The sequence below is a fragment of the Natator depressus genome, chromosome 17 (assembly GCF_965152275.1).
Source record: "Natator depressus isolate rNatDep1 chromosome 17, rNatDep2.hap1, whole genome shotgun sequence".
Taxonomy (NCBI): domain Eukaryota; kingdom Metazoa; phylum Chordata; order Testudines; family Cheloniidae; genus Natator; species Natator depressus.
This window is the reverse complement of record NC_134250.1, coordinates 10687937-10713570: the sequence shown is the minus strand read 5'-3', so window position 1 is coordinate 10713570 and position 25634 is coordinate 10687937. Positions and strand designations below refer to the sequence as shown.

Below are 25634 nucleotides of genomic sequence, written 5' to 3'. Positions count from 1 at the left end.
CATTCTGAGACTGAATTCCACTTGTACTGAAGACTCACTGGATAGAACAGAGTGTTTAGGCCAGTGGCATTGCTAGGAGACCTGGGTCTAATTCCTGAGTCCCAGTCCGGGGCCTCTAGGTCCCACTGCCTTATTACACTAATCACAGTCATCTCACTGATGCCTTGTGCCTGCCCCCCTTCTATTTGTCATAATCACTTATTCTTTGGGTGTAAACTCTTCGGAGGCCTGGACAGAGTCCAGCACAAATGAGGCCCTGATCCCTGACTGGGGCCTGTCGGTGTGATCACAGTGCAAACAATAAAGAATTGATAATAACCCTGTCTCGGTGGTATGCAATGTTAACACCTGCTCTGCTAGTGTACCCCTGCCCTAATCAACACACGTAGAGGGCTGTGCGAGATTCTAGTCTGCTCCCGGTCACAAGCAACACACACTGTACCCTCAAAATGTGTGAACAGGCTAATGTACCAAGCTGGCTGATCATTTTAGCTCTTCATCTGACAAGTAAGTTGACATTGCTTGGTCAATAGACCACCTGCTCCTTTAATTCTCTGGCCGGCTACTGATGTCTGCAGTGCTCTGGCAGGCAGCCAGCTCGTTAGAAGAGTTAAACAGGGCATAAAGATGGATGCTAGTAAATTTCAGGGCAGATTTGCCATCAAATTGGAAGGGGCTCTTTGGAAATGGGGAAAAAAGAAAGTAAGACTATAATAAATCCTGCTTTGCTACTTCCAGACCTGCAGTCACTGAGGCAGAATAGCCTGCTAGAGCCTAATGTTGTGAAATTATGTTTCCATTCGGATGATTTAATTTGCGTGGCTGGCTTCTGTTGCAAAATGTCCCTTTCAGTTCTAATATATTTAACTCTTCAATGTTAAAAGCCAAAGAAAATCATCTGCTTAGCCAAGAAGCGTAAAGAGAGAAGCGTGCAGGAACACGCAGCTAAGTCCACACGGCAAGTGTCCTTTTGACCTTTTGATCACAATTTGGATGCATGTGCAGAAAATGAAAGGAACTGACAGTCCCTAGCGGGTGGGGTGGGGTGGGGTGGGATGGAAACTATATTGCTTGCTATGCAGAAGTTGTCGTAATAGTTAGACACTTCCGTTAAGAGCCTGAAGGCTAGGAAGACATGAAAAGTGAAGCATTTACACTCTCAGGCAGGGTGGGTTCACCTGTAAGTTCACCAGCGTGAAAGTGTTGGGCCACAACAGTATTGGACATCGACTGCCAAAACTAGGGGGACTTGTACTCATTTCGTCTGACTTCCACACCACAGCAAGTACCAGGGCTGCAACGGCAGGGGTCTTTTTTGAGCAGTTCCCATCGTGAGCAAGTTCTAACACAGTTCTCCGTAAGGATCCACTCTGAAGCTCAGTGAAGTCAATGGAAAGGCCCTAACAGAGGTACTGAAGTCCCTCTGTATTTGAGAGGTATGAAGCGACAAGACTAGTTGTGAGGAATATAAAGTGAATTCTTTAATGAGGCTGCCAGACATAAACAGATCCTGTGGTTTGTTCTGACTCTCTAGCTCCCGGATTGTCTAACAGCCTCTGTGGCCTAGCACCACCACCCAGGGTTTCTCTGGAAGAGACTCCATGAAACATTCTAGCTACAGGCTCAGGACTCTTTCTAGAACTACCGTGTCTCAGCACAGTTCCAGCAATGGGCCATGTCTTTGTAATAATCTTGTTGCATGTTTCTTGTTCTCTGAATGGAAAACTCACAGGTTCCATTGTAACCGTACCAGTCATATCACCTTCACAAGCACAAAAGTTTACCCAGGGGCGGCAGGTTTGTAGAAATTTTGGTGGTGCCCAAAACACCCAGAACCCGCCCGCAAACTCCCCACCTAAGGCTCTGGGAGGGGATCTGGGGTTCAGGCGAGTGGGGTACACGAGGGGGTGGGGATGCAGGCTCTGAGAGGGAGTTTGGGTGCAGGAGTGAGAGGGGTCAGGCTCTGGGAGGGAGTTTGGTGGGGGACGGGGTCTGGGGTGCAGGCTCTGGGCTGGGGCAGGGGATTGGGGTGCAGGAGGGGTGCAGGGTACAGGCTCTGGGAGGGAATTTGGGTACAGAAGGGGTGAGAGGTCGGGCTCTGGGAGGGAGTTTGGGTGGGGGAGGGGGTCTGGAGTGCAGGCTCTGGGAACGAGTTTGGGTGCTGGGTGCAGACTCTTGGCAGGGGTGCAGGCTCTGGGAGGGAGTTTGGGGACAAAAGTGCAGGGGAGGGTGAGAGTGCACGAGGGAGTTAGGGGGAGGAGGTGCGGGGTGCAGGAGGGGGTATGGGGTGCAGGCTCTGGGAGGGGGTGCGGGGTGCAGGAGGAAATTTGGGGGCCGAAGGATGTGTTTGCGGAGGGGGTATGGGTGCAGGCTCTGGAAGTGGATGGGGGTAGGTTCGATGCTTACCTGAGGCACCCCCTCCAGCAGCGGCTCCTAGGCGGGCCAGGCCGGGGGGGTCTCCTCACGCTGCTGTCTCCAGGCACCGCCCCTGCAGCTTCCCATTGGCCGCAGGGGCATTTGGGGCAGGGGCAGCGAGCAGCGGCACAACCCCCCTCACACGGGCTGCAAGGACCTGCCGGCAGCCTCGTGGAACAAGCGCGCAGGAAGCCGCTCAGCCTCGCTGCGCTGCTGGGTGGTGACGGGAGCCCCCAGGCTGTTTTAAATCGCCAGGGAGCGGGCCAGGGGAAGCGCGGGGGGAGTGTGTGTGGGGCGGGGGAGGTGGGAAACTTTGCTGGAGCTGGGCCCCTGGGACAGGAATATTCCTGGTGCCCAGGCACCACAGGCCCATAGAACTCACCGCCCATGAGTTTACCAAAAGGCTTAAGCAAAGGTTACTCTAGATCACAGCACTTGCCTTAGAGATATACCCATTCCCAAGGCTAATCATTTATTCCTGCATTAAATACATTAATTTTATGGTTAATTGTATGTAGCTTTTAATTAGTTTTCATATGAGTTCTATTTTTGTTCACGGCTTCAAGTAATGTATTTTCAATTTTAAAAACGATACCTTACATTCTCTCTTAATAGTTATCAGAGAAAATATATATACACACACATTTTTATTCTGTGTACATTTGAGCACTGTGTACAGAAGGCTATAAAATGTTCTACAGCAAATTAAAAAATTAAATAGCGTACTAAGTTACTAAGTTAATATCTAAGTACTAAGTACTAAGTTAATATCTTCCACTTAGAATTAGTATATTATTAGTGTTAAAACACTTAGGTACTCGACATTTTTGTATACATTTAAATATATAATAATGGTTATATATAACATTTTTGTACCGTAACTTGTCTACATAATTTGTTGGGGAAGAGTCAACATGGTTTTTGTGAAGGGAAATCATGCCTCACCAATCTACTAGAATTCTTTGAGGGAGTCAACAAGCATGTAGACAAGGGGGATCCTTGTCATTGCAGACAGTTCTCTGAAAACATCCACTCAATGTGCAGTGGCAGTCAAAAAAGCGACCAGAATGTTGGGAACCATTAAGAAAGGGATAGATAAGAAGACAGAAAATATCATATTGCCTCTCTATAAATCCATGATACGCCCACATTTTGAATACTGCATGCAGATGTGGTCACCCGATCGCTAAAAAAAGATATGTTGGAATTGGAAAAGGTTCAGAAAAGGGCAACAAAAATGATTAGGGGTGTGGAATGACTGCCGTATAAGGAGAGATTAATAAGACTGGAACTTTTCAGCTTGGAAAAGAGACAACTAAAGGGGGATATGATAGACGTCTATAAAATCATGACTGGGGTAGAGAAAGTAAATAAGGAAGTGTTATTTACTCCTTCTCACAACACAGGAACTAGGGGCTACCAAATGAAATTAATAGGCAGCAGGTTTAAAACAAACCAAAGGAAGTATTTTTTCACACAGTGCACAGTCAACATGTGGAACTCCTTGCCATATGATGTTGTGAAGGCCAAGACTATAACAGGGTTCAAAAAAGAACTAGATACATTCATGGAGGATAGGTCCATAAATGGCTATTAGCCAGGATGGGCAGGGATGGTGTCCCAAGCCCCTGTTTGCCAGAAGCTGAGACTAGGCGACAGGGGATGGATCACTTGATCTCCTGTTCTGTTCACTCCCTCTGGGGCACCTGGCACTGGCCACTGTTGGTAGACAAGACACTGGGCTAGATGGACCTTTCGTCTGACCCAGTATGGCCATTCTTATGTCAACTATTTGTGTGTATACACAGTATACACACAAATATGAAATATACGTAAACAGCCCACAAAAAGGTAAATAGTTTGTGAACTACTTATTTATTGTCCATAAATCTGAGGCATATGCCAGACTGACATATCTCAAACGAATCATGACTTTATTGCAGCAAGGATTAATTGTTGATTGTCATGGCTGTCTCTTTTCAGGTAGAGGAAAGTAAGCAAGTGCTTAAACTTTAAGCATGTACTTAATTTCCATATGCTTTAAATTAAGTAAGTGCTTTTCCTTAGTATTGACAGTATACAAGATATTTCCTATAGTCAATAAAAGAAGTAGTAGGGGATACTGTATACTCCCATTGACTTCAGTGGGTTTTTGGTCGGGCCCATAGCAAGGTTCAAAGATTTACATTCATAGTTAGCTTTATGTATTGTGAGTCATCTTAATCACAGTACATAAAATTAAGCACTCAACAGTCTTTGCAGCATTGGGGCCCTAATCTATTTATCCAAGTTAAAACTGGTAAGTTTTTAAGGGTGACAACTGCACATCCATTGTCAGATCTCAGGTGGACTCGCAGAACCAAAATTCAGCAATTTAACTTTCAGAATCCTCTTACCTTGTAGGATTCATTGTCTGTTTCAGGGCTCTCCACTTGCACAACAATGTATGCATGCAGGAAATTTGAAGCAATCATGTCTGGGACAAATGGAGTGTTTTCTTCTTGAAATATAATTGCCACTATATCGTTACCAATGTGTCTCTTTCTCTGGAGCTGAGTGGAAAGCGCAAATGTTCGATAGTTAAAATTAGGCATTCACATGTCTCCTGAAAACAAATATCCACTTTGCATGAGCAATTACTTAGACCAAAATTTTCAAACTTGGGTGCCCGAAGCTAGACCTAATGACAGAGTGGGTTCTCAGTCACCTGAAGTCTTTAAATCAAGACTGAATATCTTTCTCAGAGGCTATTGCTCAAATAGAAGTTATGGGCTAAATATAGAAATTATTGGGTGAGGTTCTGTAGCCTTTATTATGCAGAAGGTCAGACTAGATGTTCATAATCGTCCCTTCTGGCCTTAAAATCTATTCATTTAATTCCCTAAATCATATTTAGGCCCCTAAATAAGTACCCTGATTTGAAACTCAGCCTCCACTGCTCCCAACACCAATGACAACGAGGCTATTTCAGTGCCTAACTATAGATTTAGGTATCAATCTTTAGGCACCCAAGACTGACAGTTGTGACATCGCTAATTACATTAGGTCAAAAACATGCAGGGATTTGTAGATTAAAATCAACACCTGTTAAATCTCTGTTGCTCAATATTAAAGGAAAATCACTTAGGCCTGATCTACCCACATTGTACCAGTTTAACTATATCAGTTAGGGGGCATGATGGTTTACCAAAATAATTATACTGGTACAACCCCTAATGTGGGCACAGATATACTCGTATAAAGGTGCCTATACCAACATAAATTATTCCCCTTCCTGTTCAGGAATAAGCTATCCTGTTCTATGGCCCCTTTATACCAGTGTAACTTCAGCCACACTAGTGGGTTTGTGCCATTTTAACTAGAACATAGTTAAAGGGGTACAGCTCTGTATGTAGACAAAGCCGTAACTTCCTTAACCATACCAGTCTCAAAGGGCTTGAATTTAGGGACTATAAAACCACACTGTTTAAATTGTTCTAGGTAGCACATACAAACGCAAAAGGTGCCTACTGGAAATGAAAGTACAGTTTTTCATTCATTACAGATACACAATGTCCATTTAATAATTCCACACTCATCTTTGGTTCTAATATTTAGCTTTTCCTTTTTGTTTAAAAGTTTCTCTCTAAAGCAAGGTTAGCTCTCTCTCTTACCTGTTGTGCATCTCCTTCAGTAAAAGGCAACTTTGTGGAGACATGAAACATAATCTCTCTGTCCCTGAACACAGTGTACACAGACTCGGTACCAGTCTGACCATGCATTACATCCAGACCCCCTCGGAAACTAGAAATAAAAGAAAATGTTGGAAAGAACTGAATAAATACTAACAGAATATTGACCCAAGGCTATAGCTTGTTAAATTATTTAATGATACAGACAACTATCTCCTGTATGCATATATAATTAGCTAGTTAGTGAGATAGACAACTAACTCATGTATCCACATATAGTTAGTTATTGTTGTTATAAATAATTAGCTGGTATATATTTAGCAAGTATAATTATTAGTAATCTGGAGCTCAGGATATGTGTTAGCTTGATTTTCAGTGGTTTGGAGCTCAGAGAAGCATCTGACACCAGATCTTTACCCAAATTATCTGAAATTTTCAAGCCTACAAAACAGCCTTTCTTTGGGTATTTAATCATTTCCAGCCCTAGTCTCAGGCCAAACCTGGAAGCCCCAAACTGTGTGAAAGCAGAAGGGGAAGACAAATTATCAGAATGTTTCAGAAACTTAAAAGAAAAAAAAGGTCCAAAGCTAGTAGTAAAAATTAGTGGAAGTTTGGTTGGGTTCAGTCTCCATGGGCTACTCAGTCTTTAGCTTCCTTGCAGAGACAGCCAACAAGGCTGATAATTTATTCCAATTCTGGTAGTGTGATGTGGACATCTACCCGCTAGGAAATAGCCATTGAGGCATGATCCTGCAATCTTTATGCATGCAAAACTCCTGTTGAAGGAAACAGGAGTCTATTGGAGAAGGTTTGACCTCTTGAGTAGCCTCAGGGCTGCTCTAATGTGCACCCAGCTACCATTAGACACAAGGGGCCATTATGACAGCAGAGGTGTTCCAACCAGGCCCTCTTCCCCAGACATGCCCTATGACAGGTACTGCGGGCCAGTGGCATGTGACTTGCTATGTCAGATTTATACTACCTGGAGATTCTTCCTTACAAGTGAAGCCAGTTTCACATCCCTTTCGCAATGATGGCGCAGAGCAAAAGGACAGGGATGATCATCTGATACCATGATCAGATATGTTTTGTACAAGTTCTGCAAATTCATTCTAGGTTTGCAACACACTTAAGATAAATACACGAGACCATGCTGGGTGTGTTCTCCATATGGGGTTAGTTTCATTTACGACTGAAATGAAACTAGATGTTTTAAAACAAAGGAAAGCAAATTTGCTACTCTTTTTTTGTTTGCCCTTCTGACCCCTTGAGTAGCTCCCCAGGTTTTGAAAGAATAGCCACAGTTGCATTTGTTTCTGGTTTGTACAACACAGTCCAGCAATGAAGTGACTTCTGTTTCTAAGCTACGGGATGAGTTTACACCTTAAGGGGTCTTTTGTTACATTTATTTAGAAAACAGTTTCCTTTATTTTCCTCACCCTTTGAAATCCTGGAGTGTTATGGTTTCCCCTAGCAAACTCAAGAAGTTCTTGAAAGCAGAGCTCTCTTCATTATTCCCAAACAACTCTTCCTCTAAAGTCTGCAAAATACATCAACAAGTAAAGTAAAAAACTCAGGCTAGTTTTCACTCTAAGGATGCAGGGACCAAACTGAAAGTTTAAAGACACATTAAAACCAGAGATGGATGGTGTAATAAAGGTTGAGACACCAGCACTCCCAGATGTCAGGCCTTTGTTACTCAGGATGGGCCTGATTCTGATATTACTTTCATCAACATAAATCAGGGGTAACTCCACTGCAGTCAATGGAGTAACTCTGGTGTAAACCAAGATCAGAATCAGGCTCAGGGAGCACAATCTCCACCTAGCAAAGTAACTTAAACGAGCATACTGTCGTGGGGTATGTAGGCTGTGCCTACTGGACGCAGTATGGAGAGAATTAATACTCTCTCTGAGCAGAGAAGCTACCACAGGTATCAGCCTTCGGGAGCTGGAAGAAATTACTCTGTTAAGAGGGACAATGAAAGAAATGAATGCATGGGACTCTGAGAACTGGGCTGGTTGTGGGGAGATGTAATAAGGGGATAGCTATACTGCTTATGAGAGCTCTTTTTTGCCTCTATTTCTTTGGGTATTTTTCCTCAGAACTAGAGTTTGTCCGGAAATTTCCAACACAACATTTTTTCCTCGGAAAAACTCAATTCATCAAAACCAAACCTGTTTGCAAGAAAGGATCGGCTCTGACAAATCTCCCAGTTCCAACCAGTTTTTGAAAAAGTTCTCTCTCAAAAAACAAACCTCTTAAATAAAAACTAGCCACATGGCAATAACAGACAGGTACGTGAACGCACAGGTCAGGAAACAATGGAAAAGTCACTTTTCTTTGTTTCTCTCCTATTTGTGGCAGTCAGAAAAATGAATTTGCCCGCACATCGTGTTGACTCAAGCAGTCAGCACTGATGGAAGCCTATGGACACTGATTCATCTTCCACTTTCTAAAGGAATCCCCAAAAAAGCAGGCCTGCCTGTCTTCAGAAATTAACCTGAATCAACTATGCTGCTGTTATCTATGCATACTCTACTTCCACAGCATGCTGAAAGCCACTTGGCTGGAGTCACGTAGCACAGAAGTATCAGGCAGAGGAACAGACCATGGTATGATTAGAAACATCTGACATGGGGGTGAAGTCTGCTGAAGTTTGGCTGAAGTTTCTAATCGACAATCTAACATTTATACTGCCCCTTATCCTTCAAGTGCAGGAATCACTTTTCCCAGCACTGAAATGCAATCCCCTTTGCAGGGGGGCCATGACAGTTGTTTGTTCCCACACTGCAGTATTAATGCTGCACAGGTCAGGAAGTGAGAAGTCCACCGTGTTCAGTTGAAACTGCAGGGGGATTTTAGGAAAGCACAATTCCAAAAGCTACCATATCACCCTCCTCAAAACCTACCTCGGCTGTGATGCCTTCAAACCTATCTCTGTTGTGATACCCTTCTGGCATTAGCTAGGCAAGCAGCAAGACAAGCCTTTACTTTTTCTGCTAAACTCTTCCTTTTTTGTTACCTCACGCTCCCTCTTTCCCATTTGTCTGTTTGTCCACCAGTCACATCCTCTCTGACACCTCAAGCATATGCTCCCTGGTGCAGGAACTAAGGCCAGATCCTCAAAGGTTTAGGTGCTTAACTCCCATTAAAATCAATGGGAGTTAGGCGCCTACATACATTTGAGGATCTGAGCCTTACTTCTTTGTTACTTGTCTATAGAGTGACTATTAGAATGGGGCCCTGATTCTTAATTTGGTCTTCTATATGCTATTGGAACATTGGAGTCTCAATCATCTCCCCTTTGGTATATTTCATGAGAAAGGGACTGTAATTATGATCTTTGCATTAGTTATTCAACACACAATACGATGAAATATAATTCAATGCCTGTCAGAATAATATCTGCTAAATGAGAAAATTCATCTCGGTCTGTATTGTACATGCTAAGCTCCTAGATTAATGAAAGTATTTTCAGTGAACACACATCTCCATAGTCTAAGTGTTCCAACAAAAATAGAACTGTTTGGCTGTCTAAACATACGTCTGACTAAAAAACACATGGCCACTAAAATGCATTTTCAAATTAATTTAGCTTGGGGTTTGATTTACATATTAATTTATTTTTGAATCATATCATTTATTAACAAGCAAGGAAAAGGTGCAAGTAATAAGAAACATATTATTCGAATGAAAACAATACAACATAATTACAAGCGTTTAGAGGTGCCGAGCACAGTCAGTCCCCATTGACTTCAGCTAAAGTTTTGGGTGCACAGCATTTTAAAACCACACCCCCTAGCTACTTTCTAGAATATACTTAATGACAATACAATGGGGTTGCTTACCTGTTTAAACTCTTGATAAATCACACCAAATTTAAATGTGTTATTAACCTCATGCTCATCGTAAGACACTATCATCTGGGATGCCTGGAATAAAACATCATTTGAATTATTTAATTCAGTAATTTGTAGAACCGGAGTCTAAAATGTTGCATAGATAAAAAATGGCATTAAGGAGAAGCACAATTTAGACTGGAATGGTAACGTCCCATTGGCAGGATAAATAAGTCTTCCATGTCTACACACCTCTAAATTCTTATTGGTCATTTATGTAGTGCCATACTTGCTTGTGGCTCAGTACCGTGGAGAGTCAGGGCCAAACAGATTAGAGGTCATTAGAGCTACGCAAATAATTAATTTTTTGATTGACTGGCTTAAAAAAAATTTTAAAACCCAAATGTTTTGGGTAAAACCAGAACAAAATTTTTCGGCAAACCGTTTTGTTTTGGTACAGATCAAATGCTTTTGTTCAACCGGAAACAAAATGAATCGCTTCATCTTCACGCTTTAATTTTTTTTTTTCAACAAAACTGAAATAAAATTTGAAAGCATAAAGTCATTGCAAATGGAAAAATCAAAACATTTCATTTTGAAAACAGCAAAACAAAACATTTCTGTATTCTCAGAATTTGCCTGGGCAGTGGTTGATGGAAATAATCCAGTGAATTTGACAGAAATTTGCAAAATGCACCCAGAATCTGCATTTTTTGGCCAAAAAAATTCCAGAGCAGTGGGAAAAACTGAACTGACACTTCCATAGAATGTAAGGGCCCAAATTTTCAACAGCACCCTCAAGTTTTTAGTGACCAGCGTCACATTTGTCCTCAGGCCAGTCCCAGCTGGAGTAAATCCACCTGAACTTCAATACACTACTTACACCAGCAGAAGATTTGGCCCATAAAGTCTGATCATGGAAGGTGCTGAGAAGCCACCTTCTTCCAATGAATCTGGATTTTAACTTCCCAAAAGTTCGGGGCTGTTTGGATGGGAGATTTTGGCGCTCTACTATTGGGTGAATTAGAGGTTCCTCCTGAGTGGCAGCATATGGAGCACCTTTGGGTTTTTTTAAAGGTTTGCATGTTTTTTTAAATGAATAGCATTAATAGGAGAGCACTCATCAAAAGACATTCCTCTTAGTGAACTGTGCAATGGACGTTCTCAACTTCCAAACAACAACAAAGCAAGAATAAAATAATTTTGACCTTGGTTTACACCAAAAGGTGGTGAAAATGCCTTCTAACATACTCGGTCTCCAACATACAAGATACTTCAAAAATGAAGAATATGCTTTTAACTACCCAGTAAGAGGTTTCTATGGCAGCACAACTGCCTGAGTAGTGACAGGGAAACACAAATGGAATCCAGTTGCAAGATCTCTTCCGAAGAGCACATTTTGTTCCACCCCACGTCCGGAGGCAGGTCCTCAGCAGGTATAAATTGTCACAGCTCCATGGAGCTAGGCTGGCCCAAACCTGTATGGTACAGGCCATTTATTCATTTTTTATACCAACTAAACCAGCTCAAATATTCAAAACCTGGACACAGGGCAGCCACACATATCTCTGCCTGTTAGCCCCATCCATGTGCCCCCACAGTAGTATAGTGTGTGTCTTTGTCCCCCTCTAATGGTTGATCCACATAAAAGGAGAAGAGCCGACTTCAGCTATCTGCTAATAGAATTATTCCTTTAGTTTAATCAATAGCGACTCAAACTTTCAGCATTAACAGTCTCCAGTTCATACGCTGCCAATGACCCAAGTGAGGTTATAGACGTATCTTCCCCCACACTCTTCATTGCCGCTTTTAAAAATGGCATTAATGTGGCGCTCCTGCCTAGAGGCTGAGATTTCCCAAAGACCCAAGAGAGTTAAGTGTCCAAAATCAAATGGGAGTTTAGTGCCTAACTCCCTTGGACTCCTTTTAAAACCTCAGCCATGTCAAATGACTGCCATTGCTGTTCTTCACAGGGAAGGAGGGGCATTTCGCGGTCACTGGAGAATCACAGCCTGAGCCCCTCCAGTTTGTTTCATGAATGTTCTAACTAATAGGGGCTGTAAAAGAAGCAACATCCCTTTTTTCTCCCGTGCATGGGGCTTGCAAATACATCACTCCTTCAAGTCTGCCTCCTACCGAGGAGAGATTTATTGTTACAGGAGAGGCACAGTTCCCGGCAACTATGGTTTGTTTTGTTTTGTCTCGTTTTATTCTTTTTTTTTTAAATGAGATGAAAAATAGGCCGCGTCATTAAAACACACTCTGAAATATAACCTTTGTGCTTCTTCAAGTGTCCTGCAATCATGACTGTGTCATTGAAGCTCAAAGGGGCCAAATTACTAATTGAAAAATTATAGAGAGTGTTGAGAGAGCTCTCAGCAGCACAGAGAATTCTTTTGGACTAAAGTGGGTGTGAACTTAGAACTCGTAAGTGTCTCCTGGCTCACACACTATGCTGACAGCTCTGCATGAACCACCCGAATAAGATATTCCACCCCAAAATAGAACGAACTCCCTGCCTATGCATTTTTATAGTGGTTAAGTAGTTTTAGGGGTCACACCACCTCTCGCGCACAGGCATAAATCTGATTTGAAGCTTGTGACAAGAATTTAATGACTCTCTAAGCATATATTGTCACTGCAATTTTTTGTGGGCAACCTCATTCTCACCATTAAATGCCAGAATTTAACCCTAAATCAATGTCATCACTAGAGAGGTCCAGATCTATAGGGCTGCAACATCATCATTAGAAAGGGGCAACTCTCAAGGGGTTTTGCTTCAAAGCAGTTCAAATAAACATTTTCTATAGTTTTAACCCATGTGGGCTCTCAGATACAGAGTTTACCTTTAAGTTTTGGTTTCAAACAGACCCAAAAATCTCGAAGTGAGACTCACCAAGTTTCCCACTGATACCATGTGAAACCCACTAGTTCCATATGATTTGGATACAACACCACGAACTGGCCCCAGGTTTGCTCAAATCTGAGCCCAGATTAGCACAAAAGCTTTGTAAAATCCTTAGGGTATGTCTACACTGCAATGTAAACCCAAGGTTTGAACTCAGGCTCAAGCCTAACCCCCCTTCTAACTACACACAAATCGTACTAAGCCAGGGCTTGGACCCAAGGTCCCACGATCCCATGGGGGTGGAGTGTCTGAGCCTGAGTCAAGCTGGGACTTAGGGTTCAAGTCCTATTGTTTTGCAGTGTAGACACAGACCCACTGGACTCATGCTCTGCAAGTCTTCCAGAAGTATTCCACAATCCCAGAGGCTGACTTTCTTTGTCCTCTGGACAGTCAAGTTTGCCGACCGTCAAGTTTTCCCACATTGCACCACAAACAAAGGGCTAGAGTGGCCACATTTTGGGAAGGCGCTAGGAAGCCTGGGATCTGGGTGGTTGGACGTCAGTCCTCATAATGCAGTGTAGATGCTGGAGCCCCAGGCTGGGACCTAGGGTTCAACCATTCCTAACCTGGGGTTACAAATGAGTGTAGATGCTTAAGCCCTATGTTAGCAAACACTGGGTTTGTCAACTCGAGTTCTACTAACTCGGGCTTATCTTGCAGTGTAGACATTGCCTTCGTGAACTTTTCAAGGGATGTGATCTGAATCTGGCGCTTCTACTGAAACCCCAAACCATGCCAGTTTCATGTAGTCACAGATCCACTAGCCAGCTATTTGCATGGCAATAATCATTACCCGTCACAATGACAAACTCTGTACGCTTCTTTTGGTGCACAGTTCAGTGTGTATAGACATTAATGCCAGAGTCATACCAAAAGTTACATACCCTCTACAAATGAGATTTTGACACACTGACTCAAAAGTAGCATACAAATTAGAAAATGGGTTTCCCCCCATTAAACATCTTTTTGGTTTGCATGCAAGCAGCCAACAGCCTCCTTTCTGTTCTACATGCCGCACAGAGGTGGGAATGTAACCCATAAAGAGGCTGTCAAGCCCATCATCTTGAAGAAGGGTTAATATTGTTTTAAGTTAAATTAATCAATTGGCATACGGTGCCCGGGCTTGACTTGCTACGACATTCTACCTATTGTGAGGATTTCCAAATTCATATCCCGACTCATCTAATTAAAAAAATAGTATATTAGGAACTGCATCTGCATGTGGTTCAGCCAGAAACTTCCTTAAAGAGACACAGCTGCGAAAAGACCGTGTTCAGTTCTGTGCCCCCTAGAAAAGTACCCGCTGGTGTCAGTGCATATAGACCCCACTCATGTGACAGGCGTATTAAACGTTTGTGACCTTACCCCAGGTCCGGGGACTGAGGCCGGGAAACAAAGTCCAGTGACTTATTAGAATTCCTGAATCACAGTCTCCCCTTACTCCATCAGTCGTTAATAAAATCACAGTCTCCCCTTACTCCATCAGTCGTTAATAAAAATATGCTTGCCTGCACGTCTCAAGGGTCCCACCCCAAAAATGTTACTTCCTCGCTTTACTATTAGCTATGCAGCTAACGAGCCAATTGTGTTGGCACATACTTATTTTGCATATGTAAATGAATGCACAAATTAGGCGCATAATGACACAAGCAGTTTTGAAAAACAGCCCCTTCAGATATAGCATCCCTGCGCCAGAGTATTTTATGGTCTTTATCCTCACCTTGGGGTACAGGACTGGGTTAAACTTCAGTCCGGAGGCATCGTCACAGAAAGCCTACCACAAAGAAAAACAAAATCAGCATGAGGCAGGAGGACAGTGTTTATAAAAGCACTTGACTTCTTTTTACCGTGTGTGTGTGTAGCGGAGAGGGGACAAATACAACGCCCGGCAAGAACTCGATTCCTCCAGCATATAGACAGAATTGCCCTCTCCAATCTGCATAGGAGACCTCACCCCCAGCATTCCACTGAATCGCCACTGAGGGAAGATATACTCAAAGTCAAGGCTGCTAACTTAATATAATGAGCCAAATTCGGCTCTAAATTGCATGCGTTGTCTTCACAGCTCCATCTCTCATTCTAATCCGATCAGCGATGGCATGGTAGTTTCAGAATTTTACAGGTGAAGACTACTCATAGGAGTTGACTTCTCACATTAAAGGGTTTGCACAAAACAGACCTAAGTGAATAATGATTCATTGACATTTAAGTGGCCCATATATAGCCTTTTGCTCCAAACCGCCTTTACAGCTCTCTTCTCATTTCACAAAGGTGCATGCAGGCGCACATTTGTTCACGGAAATGATCACGGGCCCGTGGCAAAGCAAAATTTGTTATTTGCAGTTGTTTGTATAGCTTAAGTCATCCAATCAGGAAACAGAAAAAAATACCACATGAGAAAGGCAATCAATCACACACCTCAAATATTAAACTCATGAAGACTGACTGCTGGCAGCAAGCAGTTTGCAAGCCTGAAATTTGTTCACACAGGCAGACGAACAAGTTGGTAAAAATCACAGTCTGTTCTCAGATAATGTGTGAACAGAATAAAGGGCAAAATTTGCCAAATAAACTGCTTAGCAAAGGTTTTGCTTTGCTGAAGTAGGAGCCAAAATAAAGCTGCATTATCACAACACATTGCTCCCTGCAGAGAAGGATCCGGAGACCATAGCGCAGGCAAACTAGAATAGCATTTTGTTTATGACTGAGCGAGAACATGTGTATTTGCTGCCCCTTGTTCTATCAGGCCAACACACAAAATAATAGCAGGAACCTTCGTTTTCTTTATGGCTTGACCATTTACATCCCTCTCTCTCCTAATTCCTTCTCTCCTCTCTGGCAGCAGTAGATCATGGCTGTGCTCACATGTAACATAGAGTAGTAAGAATAACCAACACCATCCACTCGAATACCACTATTCCACCAAAGGTCTCCAAGATCTTTAAAATCGTTAACATGACTATGACTCACCACGCCTGAGAGGTACACATTATATAATCCCCATTTTACAGATGTGGAAATTGAGACACAAAGCAGGTAAGTGACTTGCCCAAAGTCACGCAGCAAATACACAACAGGAGCAGGAATAGAGCCCTAAAACCTGGATATTGTTCTCTACATTGACTGTCTAAGAACTCCACCTCCTGCACCCAAAATGTTAAAGCAGCACAGTATTTGCATTTGAAAAGCTTTCCATGGTGCACCTAGAGCATCCACGTCTTGTAAAGCAGTTCTCTCCAGGCAATATAGACAGTTCACCTTTGCAATCTGTGGGATACTAGGAAACTTGCTAAGTCCTGCCAGGGGGATCCTTTCATGTAATGTTTTCAGTTTGGACCTGAGAAAGGAAAAGAGAAGAACAGAGAACATGAAATAAGTTACGATAATAGACATGCCTCCAGAGCTTCCATGCATACTAATTGGGACTGGTAATGTGCAGTGAAGCCACAGCGGGAATCTCTTCCAGACGTTTGGAAATGATACCCTGCTGCATTTCCAGTGTATGGCTAGAATTTCTTTTATTGCCCCTGCAGCTCTGTTATGTTAAAATATTCATATTTTGGTGAGGGACGAAGAAGATAATTCAGACACCGGGTCTCATCAGTTTACAGAACGGATGATGCTAAATATGATTGATATTATCCAATATCCTCACAGAGATTTTTATGTTCAGTTTCACTGGGCTTGGCTATAGATCAAAGTCTAATGTTCACTCCGAGAGCAATCTCAAGATACAGTATTCCAAATCCAGAGAAAGTAAAATAATACTCCAACCCCTTTCATATCGTCATGTGGGACATGTGTTAAATCTAGGAGTAGCAAGTTCATCTACATCCATTAGAGTGAAAAAACAGATAAAGGATATTTAAATAGTGATTTTTTGTTTAACCTTGGGGGGAGAAGGGAGGGCATTTCATACCTGAGTATAATCCTTAAATATTCAGTACCATCTGCCTCTTCACACTTAATAGAAAGGATCAGATTTCCTAGGCTGCTGGCTGTACAATAAAAATTTAAATGATCCTAAAAATAGAAGAGATGTGTTAATGTGATGTGATAAGGCAGCCTTATCTACTGGCAACAACCTACATCCCCGCTACCTAGAATGCTTCTTAGACACTGGTCCCTGTGTCAAGAGAAAATTGAGGATGACTCATTACTGTCTTAAGAAATTCTCCAACACCTCACTCACAAACGCTCCATGTCTCGGTCCTTTGGGAACCTGAAAGGGTTTATTTATTTTTCAGCCTGTAGTCTTTATTACTCTGTCCTTCATTTATTCACAGGGACAAATGTTTTGATTGGCAAAAGTAAATAAGGATTTTTCCCTCAGGATGAGACAATAGAATTATAGAAATATAGGGTTGGAAGGGACCTCAAGAGGTCATCTAATCCATCCCCCTGAGCTGAGGCAGGACCAAATATACCTAGGCCATCCCAGACAGGTGTTTGTCTATTCTGTTCTTCAAAACCTCCAGTAATGGGGATTCCACAACTTCCCTTGAAGCCTATTCCGGTACTTAATTATCCTGATACTTAGAAAGTTCCTAATGTCTAACCTAAATCTCCCTGGTTGCAGATTAAGTCAATTACTTCTTGTCCTGCCTTGAGCATGCCTGAGAGGAATTCTTTAAGCTCAGTACCAATGTGGACAGAAGAACAAATGGATATAAACTGGTCATTGGGAAGTTTAGACTTGAAATTAGACAAAGGTTTCTAACCATCAGAGGAGTGAAGTTTTGGAATAGCCTTCCAAGGAAAGCAGTGGGGTCAAAAGACCTATCTGGCTTTAAGATTAGACTCGATAAGTTTATGGAGGAGATGGTATGATGGGATAACATGATTTTGGCAATTAATTGATCTTTAAATATTCATGGTAAATAGGCCCAATGGCCTATGATGGGATGTTAGCTGGGGTGGGATCTGAATTACTACAGAGAATTCTTTCCTGGGTATCTGGCTGGTGAATCTTGCCCATATGCTCAGGGTTAGCTGATTGCCATATTTGGGGTCAGGAAAGAATTTTCCTCCAGGGCAGACTGGAGGAGGCCCTGGAGGTTTTTCGCCTTCCTCTGTAGCATGGGGCATGGGTCACTTGGTGGAGGATTCTCTGCTCCTTGAAGTCTTTAAACCACGATTTGAGGACTTCAATAGCTCAGACATAGGTGAGAGGTTTTTTGCAGGAGTGGGTGGGTGAGATTCTGTGGTCTGCGTTGTGCAGGAGGTCAGACTAGATGATCATATGGTCCCTTCTGACCTTAATATCTATGAATCTAAGGAACTCTGACTCAATCAATGGAAGGGTCAAAGGTGAACCAAATAATAATTTATCTCACGTTTGAGCTTGTGAATGTCTGAACACATGGGCCAGATCCAGATAGCATCCAGCCCCACCAAAAAAATTGGGGAAGCTTAGATCTCAGCCCAAATGTTTGTGACTTAGACACATTACTAATTTTTTTAACTCAATATCATGAAGAGATTCTTGATGACAATACTGTAAAAAGCAACTGTATGACTATCAGGGACCAGTAATAAGTCTCACTAATGCCTAAAGAGTATCAGGAGTACTGAATAGTATACTGGATTTCCAACCCTTCATTATCCCTATTCAAAACCACTCCTAAAATCTCACTGTTTTCACATTGTCCACAAGAAGGAAGTTACTAGATTAAAATGGAGAAGGGGTCTGTAATAACTTAAGGGAAGTGACATGCAGATTTGGTTGGGAAATGGATTTTCTCTCCCATGAAAAATTCTTAGATTTGGAAAAAAAATCCAAAATTGGGACAAAAAGCCAAGATTTTGAAATTTTTTTTGCAAAATGAAATTCTGAAAAAATTGTCACATGGAATGACTCAAACAATTCCATTTGAAATGGTTTGTTAGGATTTTGACCATTTTTTAACATATACAATAAAGTACCTTTTGAAATGAAAAGGCACTTCAAAACAAAAAAAAATCAAAACGTTCTGTTCCAAAACCATTGAAACAAGATGTTCTGACATTTTCAAAACAGGTTTTCCACATTCTTTTTTCAAACCAAATTTTGTCGAAATCCATATAACTGAGCAAAAAGTTTTGGTGGAGTGGAAACGGCTTTTTCCGATGGAAAACGGTTTCCGAGTTTAGTGACAGAGGTCTCACGCTTTAGAACACTGATCCAGGCTGGGTGACTGGGGCCAGAAAAGTCTGGAGACCCTTCCGAGCACTTGTGCGAATAGCACCTTTATTGAAATGATGGGATTCAAACTCACAACCCTGGCCCTTTGTTACGTGTGTGGGAGAAGGCACACAATTCTAAGTTAACCCGCTCCTCTGGGTTTCCCATGGTCCATCCTGTTTTCTCTCTGCCTGACTCTGCTGGATAAACTTTTCAGAAGAGGGGCTGTCTTCATTTATATATCTCATACAGTACTGTCAGCTCTTAACAGAGAAATCAGCCCAATAGCAAAATGACAGAGAGAGCTGAACAAAGGGGCAACCACGTAAACGGGGAGGGAGTCCAGCAGTGAAACGGCTGGAGTTTTGCAGCCATGTTGTCGGGGAAGTGCCCTTTCATGTCCTCACCCAAATGGCTACATCTAGATAAACACTAGTTACTAGAGATGGCTGAAAAATGAAATGAGGTTTTCCCTCAAAAATTGTGCAAGGGGATTCATTGTAATTTAAAATGTTGATGAAAATAAATCAACATTTTTCAACTGGCCCAACTAATTCTCCTCCTTGAAGAAAATTTGTTGATTATACACATAACACTAATGTCTCCAGGTAGGTCAGCAGCATCAAAGATCACAACTAGGATCTGTGGATCTTAATGTGTGAGCCTCTATTGCCTGAGCTAAAAGACCTTCCTCTCTTAGCTAACCCGATAGCAGGCTCATCAATCTCTAATTTGCCTAGCCACCATTAGAGGGGGACAGAGTGCCACAGTAAACAGATAGCTTACAACAGACTGAGAAACGTAGATGCGTATTGACCACTGACCTTTCCTAGAAAGTGTTTTCTGTATGCCCGGGCTTCACCTTTGCACTCTAATTTATACCCATACGTGCTAGGGCTAAGGTTTTCCTCTTCCTCTTCAGAGATGCTGCTATCCGACGAGGTGGGCGTGCTGAGATTTTCTGGATCTTCAATCCAGTATCCTCCGAATTGGGGCAGAATGATCATGGGATAAGGGCTTCCTTTCTCTAAAATCTGTAAAGAATTCCGATACAGCGCAGTGAGGATACAATACAGTGCAACAGGGACTGGATTAGCCGGGGCAAAGCACACTGAAGTCAGTGGGAGTGTTTCCCATTGGCTTCAATAGGCTTTGGATCAAGCCTTTAGAGTCTCCCATCACCATTAAGGAGAAACAGAGGAGTCAAGAGCTCCGTATTGCCAACCCCAAACATTTAAAAATCATGAGTCAGGCCCCCAAATTGATGAGATTGGCTGAAAAATAATGATTTTTTTTTTTAAATAATACATTTGCGGTTCTTTTTACTGGTCTTCTGAGCCTTTAAGGGTGCACTTGAGTCACATTTTCAAGCTTTTCTGTGCAACTATAAAGGCTAGAAAACATCATACTCTTTTTTTCCTTTAGAATCTCAGCTTTCATTTAATCAAGTGTTTCCAGGATTTGAGGCTTTAAGAAACACACCAAACATCACGAGATTCATAACATCGAGAGACAATGAGATTTTCATGCTGACCACGAAAGCTGGGAAACAATCGTTTGTGTTCCAACCTCTTGCAGGTAAGTTCATTAGCAACTAACCAACACGGGTAGGGCCAAATCCTGTGGTCTTTATTCACTGCTTGCTCCCTCTTAGCTCAGGAAGAACTCTCGTTGACTTTAATGTGAGTTTTCCTGAGTAACAACAGACCAAGGGTGCATTTACCTCTGCAGTAGAAGTTGGACTCATTCTCAGGTGTCATGGGTCCTTAATGCTTATCAACCATCTCATTGCTTAAAAGATGGGAGAGGAGGGTGGTCCAGGGTGTGCTAGCCACTAGGCAGGTAAAAATCAAATAGCCAGCCACATGCTTGTCAAATCAGCATTATCAATACTTCCTAGTCTTGCAGGACTCAATAATCGAGAAGCCTGAGATTGTACTTCTCTCACTGCCACTGATCAATAGCAGTACTACCATAGGGTCTGGGAGAGTAGCCAGATTGCAAGTGAAATGTTCCAGCGTAATAGCACCAAGTTAACAGCATTACCTTTGTTTCATTATTAAAGGTTATTTTGGGGGTGGAGGAAAGCATAAAACACATCAGCAAGAGTGGTTCTCCAACCAGAACATGATCATGCCTTTAAAGTCAGTTACATTGTCTTCAGTGGTAGTGCAGGATCAGGCCCTAAATGAATCCCTTTATAACAACTTATGTTTATCTAATGCCTTTCACCCGGGCTGATCCCAAAGCACTTTACTAACCGATCGGGCAAACTATTTTCTGAAATCCATCTGGTGTGGATTGAGGTAAGTAACAAATGCAGTGACAAACAGCGCAGGAACAATGACTTACGTTTATATAGTGTCTTTCGTCCCAAAGGATCCAAAAGTGTGTTACAGGCTGAATATCAGCATATAGAATCAATTCACACACCACTGAATTGCAGCCACCTCTGGGTTGCGATGTAGCAGCAGTCGTTCAGCAGTGTGCGGCAACGGAGTGCAACAGTTCAAGACAGACAAGGCACAGGTGTGAGCTGCCTTGTGTGTTCATGCAGGGGAACAAAGGGGTGTAAGGCCCCCTTGTTCCCTGGTGCAAACAAACTCATATCACTGTTACTCCCCATCTTGGGATGATGGGCAGGGAGTGGGCACCCCCTCGCTCCCCCCCCACACACACACACAATATGTTGGCTAGCACAGCTGAGCCAGTGTGAAAGAAGGAGCAATCTGCACCCGTAGTCTGCAGTACTCCTCCAGCCCCCAGGAAACAGGGAAATAAAACACTAGAGAGACCTCTCCAGAGGAAGAATTCAGCCCAGGTACACGTTGCCCCTTACTCAGGTCTGGTGATAACTCCACAATCTGACAAATATCACAGCGACCTGGAATGGCTGGGGGAATTTAGGTACATGAAATACAATTCCCCACAATGCAACTGAGCCAGGACAGAACACTGTGCTTGTTATTTATTCTCCTCGCTTACGACAATGTGTTGTGGCCTCTAGGCTCATGTACAAAATCAATTATAAAAATCACATAGCTCAACCGTAGAGACAGCCACCATTATTCTAGAGAACAAATGGCATTTTAATAAGCAACGTGGCCATGATCTTGGTTTCACAGCTCATCCATAAGACAGGAAAGAATCCCTACAAATAACTTTTATTAACATTTTGAAAAAGGCAGCCATCCAAACATGCTTTAAAGCACCTACCTCATCAATGCTGGGGTATGGGATGTAATCTTCCTATAAAAGATCAAAACACCACAGAAATGATTGCTTGTTCTCCATTAGGTATTTATTACATCCTTACCCCTTTCCATTTAATGCAAACATTTTTAACCTGCCCTATTGTACAGAAAGTAAAAGTATGTTTTAATGTTCCCAGTGCCGTGCGCTTTGCAAACAAAAAATTATCCTCACACCACCCCTGTGTGATAGGAAATTGACAGATGGGGAAACTAAGCCACGGAGCATTCTTGCCCCTGGTCAAACAGAAAGGGCCAGCTGATACAATCTGTCTGCCAGTGAAGAATTCAACTAGTGGACGGGCAATCAGTAGTGTAAACTCAGGTGGGAGGAGGGATGGTCCAATGGTTATGACTCAGGAGACCCCAGCTCAATTTCCTGCTCTGCCACAGACCTCCTGTGTGACACTGGGCAAGTCACTGTCTCTCTGTGGTTCATTTCCCCATATCCAATATGTAGGTACTTCCTCCCTCACAGGGGGTAACAATCTAGAGGTGCTCAGATACGTCAGTAATAAGGGTCATATAAGCACCTGAGAGAGTGAGCAAGTGGAGTAGGCTCTGGTGTCAGCCATAATCCCGCATCCCAATGCAGGGGATACGGCGGGGAACAGCCCCTAGACTATTCTAACTGACGCTAGGGCCAGGTCGGTGCAGAATCAAGGAGCTATAACTTGCTCCCCAATGGGCCCCCCAGACACAGGGGAGAACTGAAGGCCCAGTGAAGTGCTGTAGAGATAAATATTTCTTCATATCCTATTGCCAATACCCTGAGCTTTGTAAGTTTGTTTGAGATGGGCAAGCTGTGCAATTCCCACAAATAAGAGCTGAGTAGAAAGGCAACCAGACCAGCAGTTTACCACAGGGACTGAACTACTGAATTGGGCTTAAAACCAGCCCTGCATTAGTGGAAAGATGGGGTAGGTGACTTTTCCATTCCTCCTGTGATTCTTTGTTTCAAAATACCTCAGTGCATAAGGACATAACGGAACCATTTCCCCATTCAGTTACCAACATAAGGTTCTCAACAATGTGATTAAAAGACAAACCATTTTAAACAGCTCACTGCAGAAAGACAAACAGGTCTGAGACCTAAGGCTAGATTAGGGGCCTGCATGCACATCTACTTTATCTTTGCAATTCAATTAGTCCCATGTCTTTAGATAACATTTAAATCCTTTCAATTTTTTAGTCGGTGGCTTTACCAACATTCCCTGAAATCCCTAGTTCTAGAGATAGAAAATTATTTTGAGAGTTCTGCACAACGAGCAACATCCATTCCAACACCAACCTTATTTTTCTGGCTTCCAATTCTCTGGTCTTCAGGTTTTGGTGCCTGTTTTAAATGAATAATAATAAGTTAAATAATTAAGATGTTTGCTACGGTATGGAAGAAAAAAAACCCAATGATATTTCATAGCAGTGAAATCTCTCTTAAATGACCACTCTGAGGGCTTTTCTACACTTTGAATACTACAGCAGTATTCCATCCTGTCGGTGTAAGTAGTCCATCCCATCAGTGCAGGTTAGCCACCTCCCCGAGCGGCAATGGCTTAGTCGACAGAAGAATTCTTCCATTGACCTAATGCTGTCTACACTGGGGGTTAAGTCGGCTTAACGATGTCACCCAAGAGTGTGGATTTTTCACACCCCTAGGCAATGTCGCTAAGTCAACCTAAATTTTCTAGTGTAGACCAGCCCTCAGTGACCAGCCAGGTTATCCTAGGCTCCCCACCATGTTTTTTTCCTTGACCTGCTAATACGTGTGAAAATTATAAACGGCCTTGTCCACACAGGGATTTTACCATGTTAGTTTCCATGTGCCAGCTGACATCTTGTAACAACTAGAGTGGAGTGAAATTTGTTGGCAAAAAATGTAGATTCAGCGACACCACAATGTTTTATGAATTCATGTCAGTTTTGCCACACCGCTTTGGTCAAAAAACACCGAAAATAAATTCTGGGGGAAAAAATCAAAACATTTTGCGCCAACACTTGTAAACAAAATGCGGCATTTTTAAAATAAAATTAAAGGAATTTTGAAACAAAAAGTCATTTTGAACTGAAAAAATGGAAACACTCCAAAAGTAGTTAAGAATGCTTGAAATCCAACTGAAACTTTTCATTTTGGGTCAAACAAAAAGTTTCCTTTGACCAAAACCAACTATTTTGTTACTTTTTCAATTCACTGAATTTTATTTTAAAAAACGTTAGTTTGGGTTCAAACCAAAACTTTCCCCGGCCCCAGTTTTTTTTTTAGAATTGCCAGCGATCCCTCAAATCCGTTATTTGCACAGTCTACCAAACACATACCTTCTAGGGCTACGTCTCCACGCCATGAGCTAAGGGTGTGGTTCCCCTGCTCCTGTACATATCCCCAAGCCAGCGTGAGTACAAATAGCAGGGTAGCCACGGCAGTACAGGCAGTGACAGCAGAGGGGAGTACAAACCATGTGAGCCACGTGAGCACAAACTCACCTGACACCAGTGGTATGCGCAGGGCTCAGCTGCGCTTCTGCTGCCAAGACTTGTGCTACTATGGCTTCACGGCTATTTATGTTTCTCCCTAGCTCGGTGAAAGCTAGCAGGAGTACGTGTACGCAAGCCGGGGAATCACACCCTTAGTTCATAGCGTAGCCATGGCCTATAAGGCAAATTAGGAAAATGTCACGCCAAGTGCGGTAAAATGGATCGAGTCACTTCCTTTACTTTGCATTATACAGCCAACCACAGACTGCTGCTGTTAAATGCGACCTAAATACCAAGACACTGCAAAACACAACGCCAAGTGCTATGGCCTCAATTCATCCAGGCACTTTAAATTTGATCACCAGGGAGTCTACTCATATGCTTGAAGCCACGTATGTGTTTTAAAGGACCTCGGTTTTACTGAATCAGGGCAGTGTTGCCCAGCAGTGTCCCAGCAAAACATATTCCTTGTGTTGTCTGACTGCTCAAACTGTGAGGCGACAGGCATATTGAGTCTAAATCTTATGCACCTGAAAATAATTGGCTTACATTTCAGGTCATGTGTGTCGGTGTGTGCTGAAACCCTAGAAAGACTAAAAGCTGGGGAGATGCTTTCAAAAAAATCTTTCAGCAACAACGTGGATTGATCACAAAAGGACTAAGATCTACTGCTGTTCACCAAGACCCTTCTGGGAAGTTATACAATTTCATCTGATTTTTTATATTCAGATTTAGTACCCAAGCATCCTCTCTGATCAGTTTAGACTGGGACAATATTATTTTTAATGACACAGTGATGTGGACTATATTTGTGTATTGTAAGATCACCCTGCCACGTTAAAGTCACATACTGCTTTGGGAATTTGCTATCCTCACAGTATCTGTTTATTGTCATTCTGTACAGTTTTCCTAAGG

The 25634-nt window shown here is 42.5% G+C and overlaps 1 protein-coding gene across 10 annotated transcripts in view; it reads right to left on the bottom strand.

Moving 5' to 3' along the window:
- Positions 1 to 25634, bottom strand: part of RAP1GAP2 (RAP1 GTPase activating protein 2) — a 252831-nt gene that overhangs the window by 25558 nt on the left and 201639 nt on the right. For all 10 annotated transcript variants that reach the window (XM_074974531.1, XM_074974533.1, XM_074974535.1 and 7 more), the window contains 10 exons: positions 23542 to 23586; positions 22216 to 22248; positions 19824 to 20033; positions 16756 to 16859; positions 16095 to 16173; positions 14557 to 14610; positions 9938 to 10021; positions 7526 to 7626; positions 6069 to 6198; positions 4812 to 4967 (listed from right to left, as the gene is read on the bottom strand). In XM_074974531.1, the coding sequence (XP_074830632.1) occupies positions 4812 to 4967; positions 6069 to 6198; positions 7526 to 7626; positions 9938 to 10021; positions 14557 to 14610; positions 16095 to 16173; positions 16756 to 16859; positions 19824 to 20033; positions 22216 to 22248; positions 23542 to 23586 (996 nt within the window). The remainder of the gene's footprint in view (positions 1 to 4811; positions 4968 to 6068; positions 6199 to 7525; positions 7627 to 9937; positions 10022 to 14556; positions 14611 to 16094; positions 16174 to 16755; positions 16860 to 19823; positions 20034 to 22215; positions 22249 to 23541; positions 23587 to 25634) is intronic.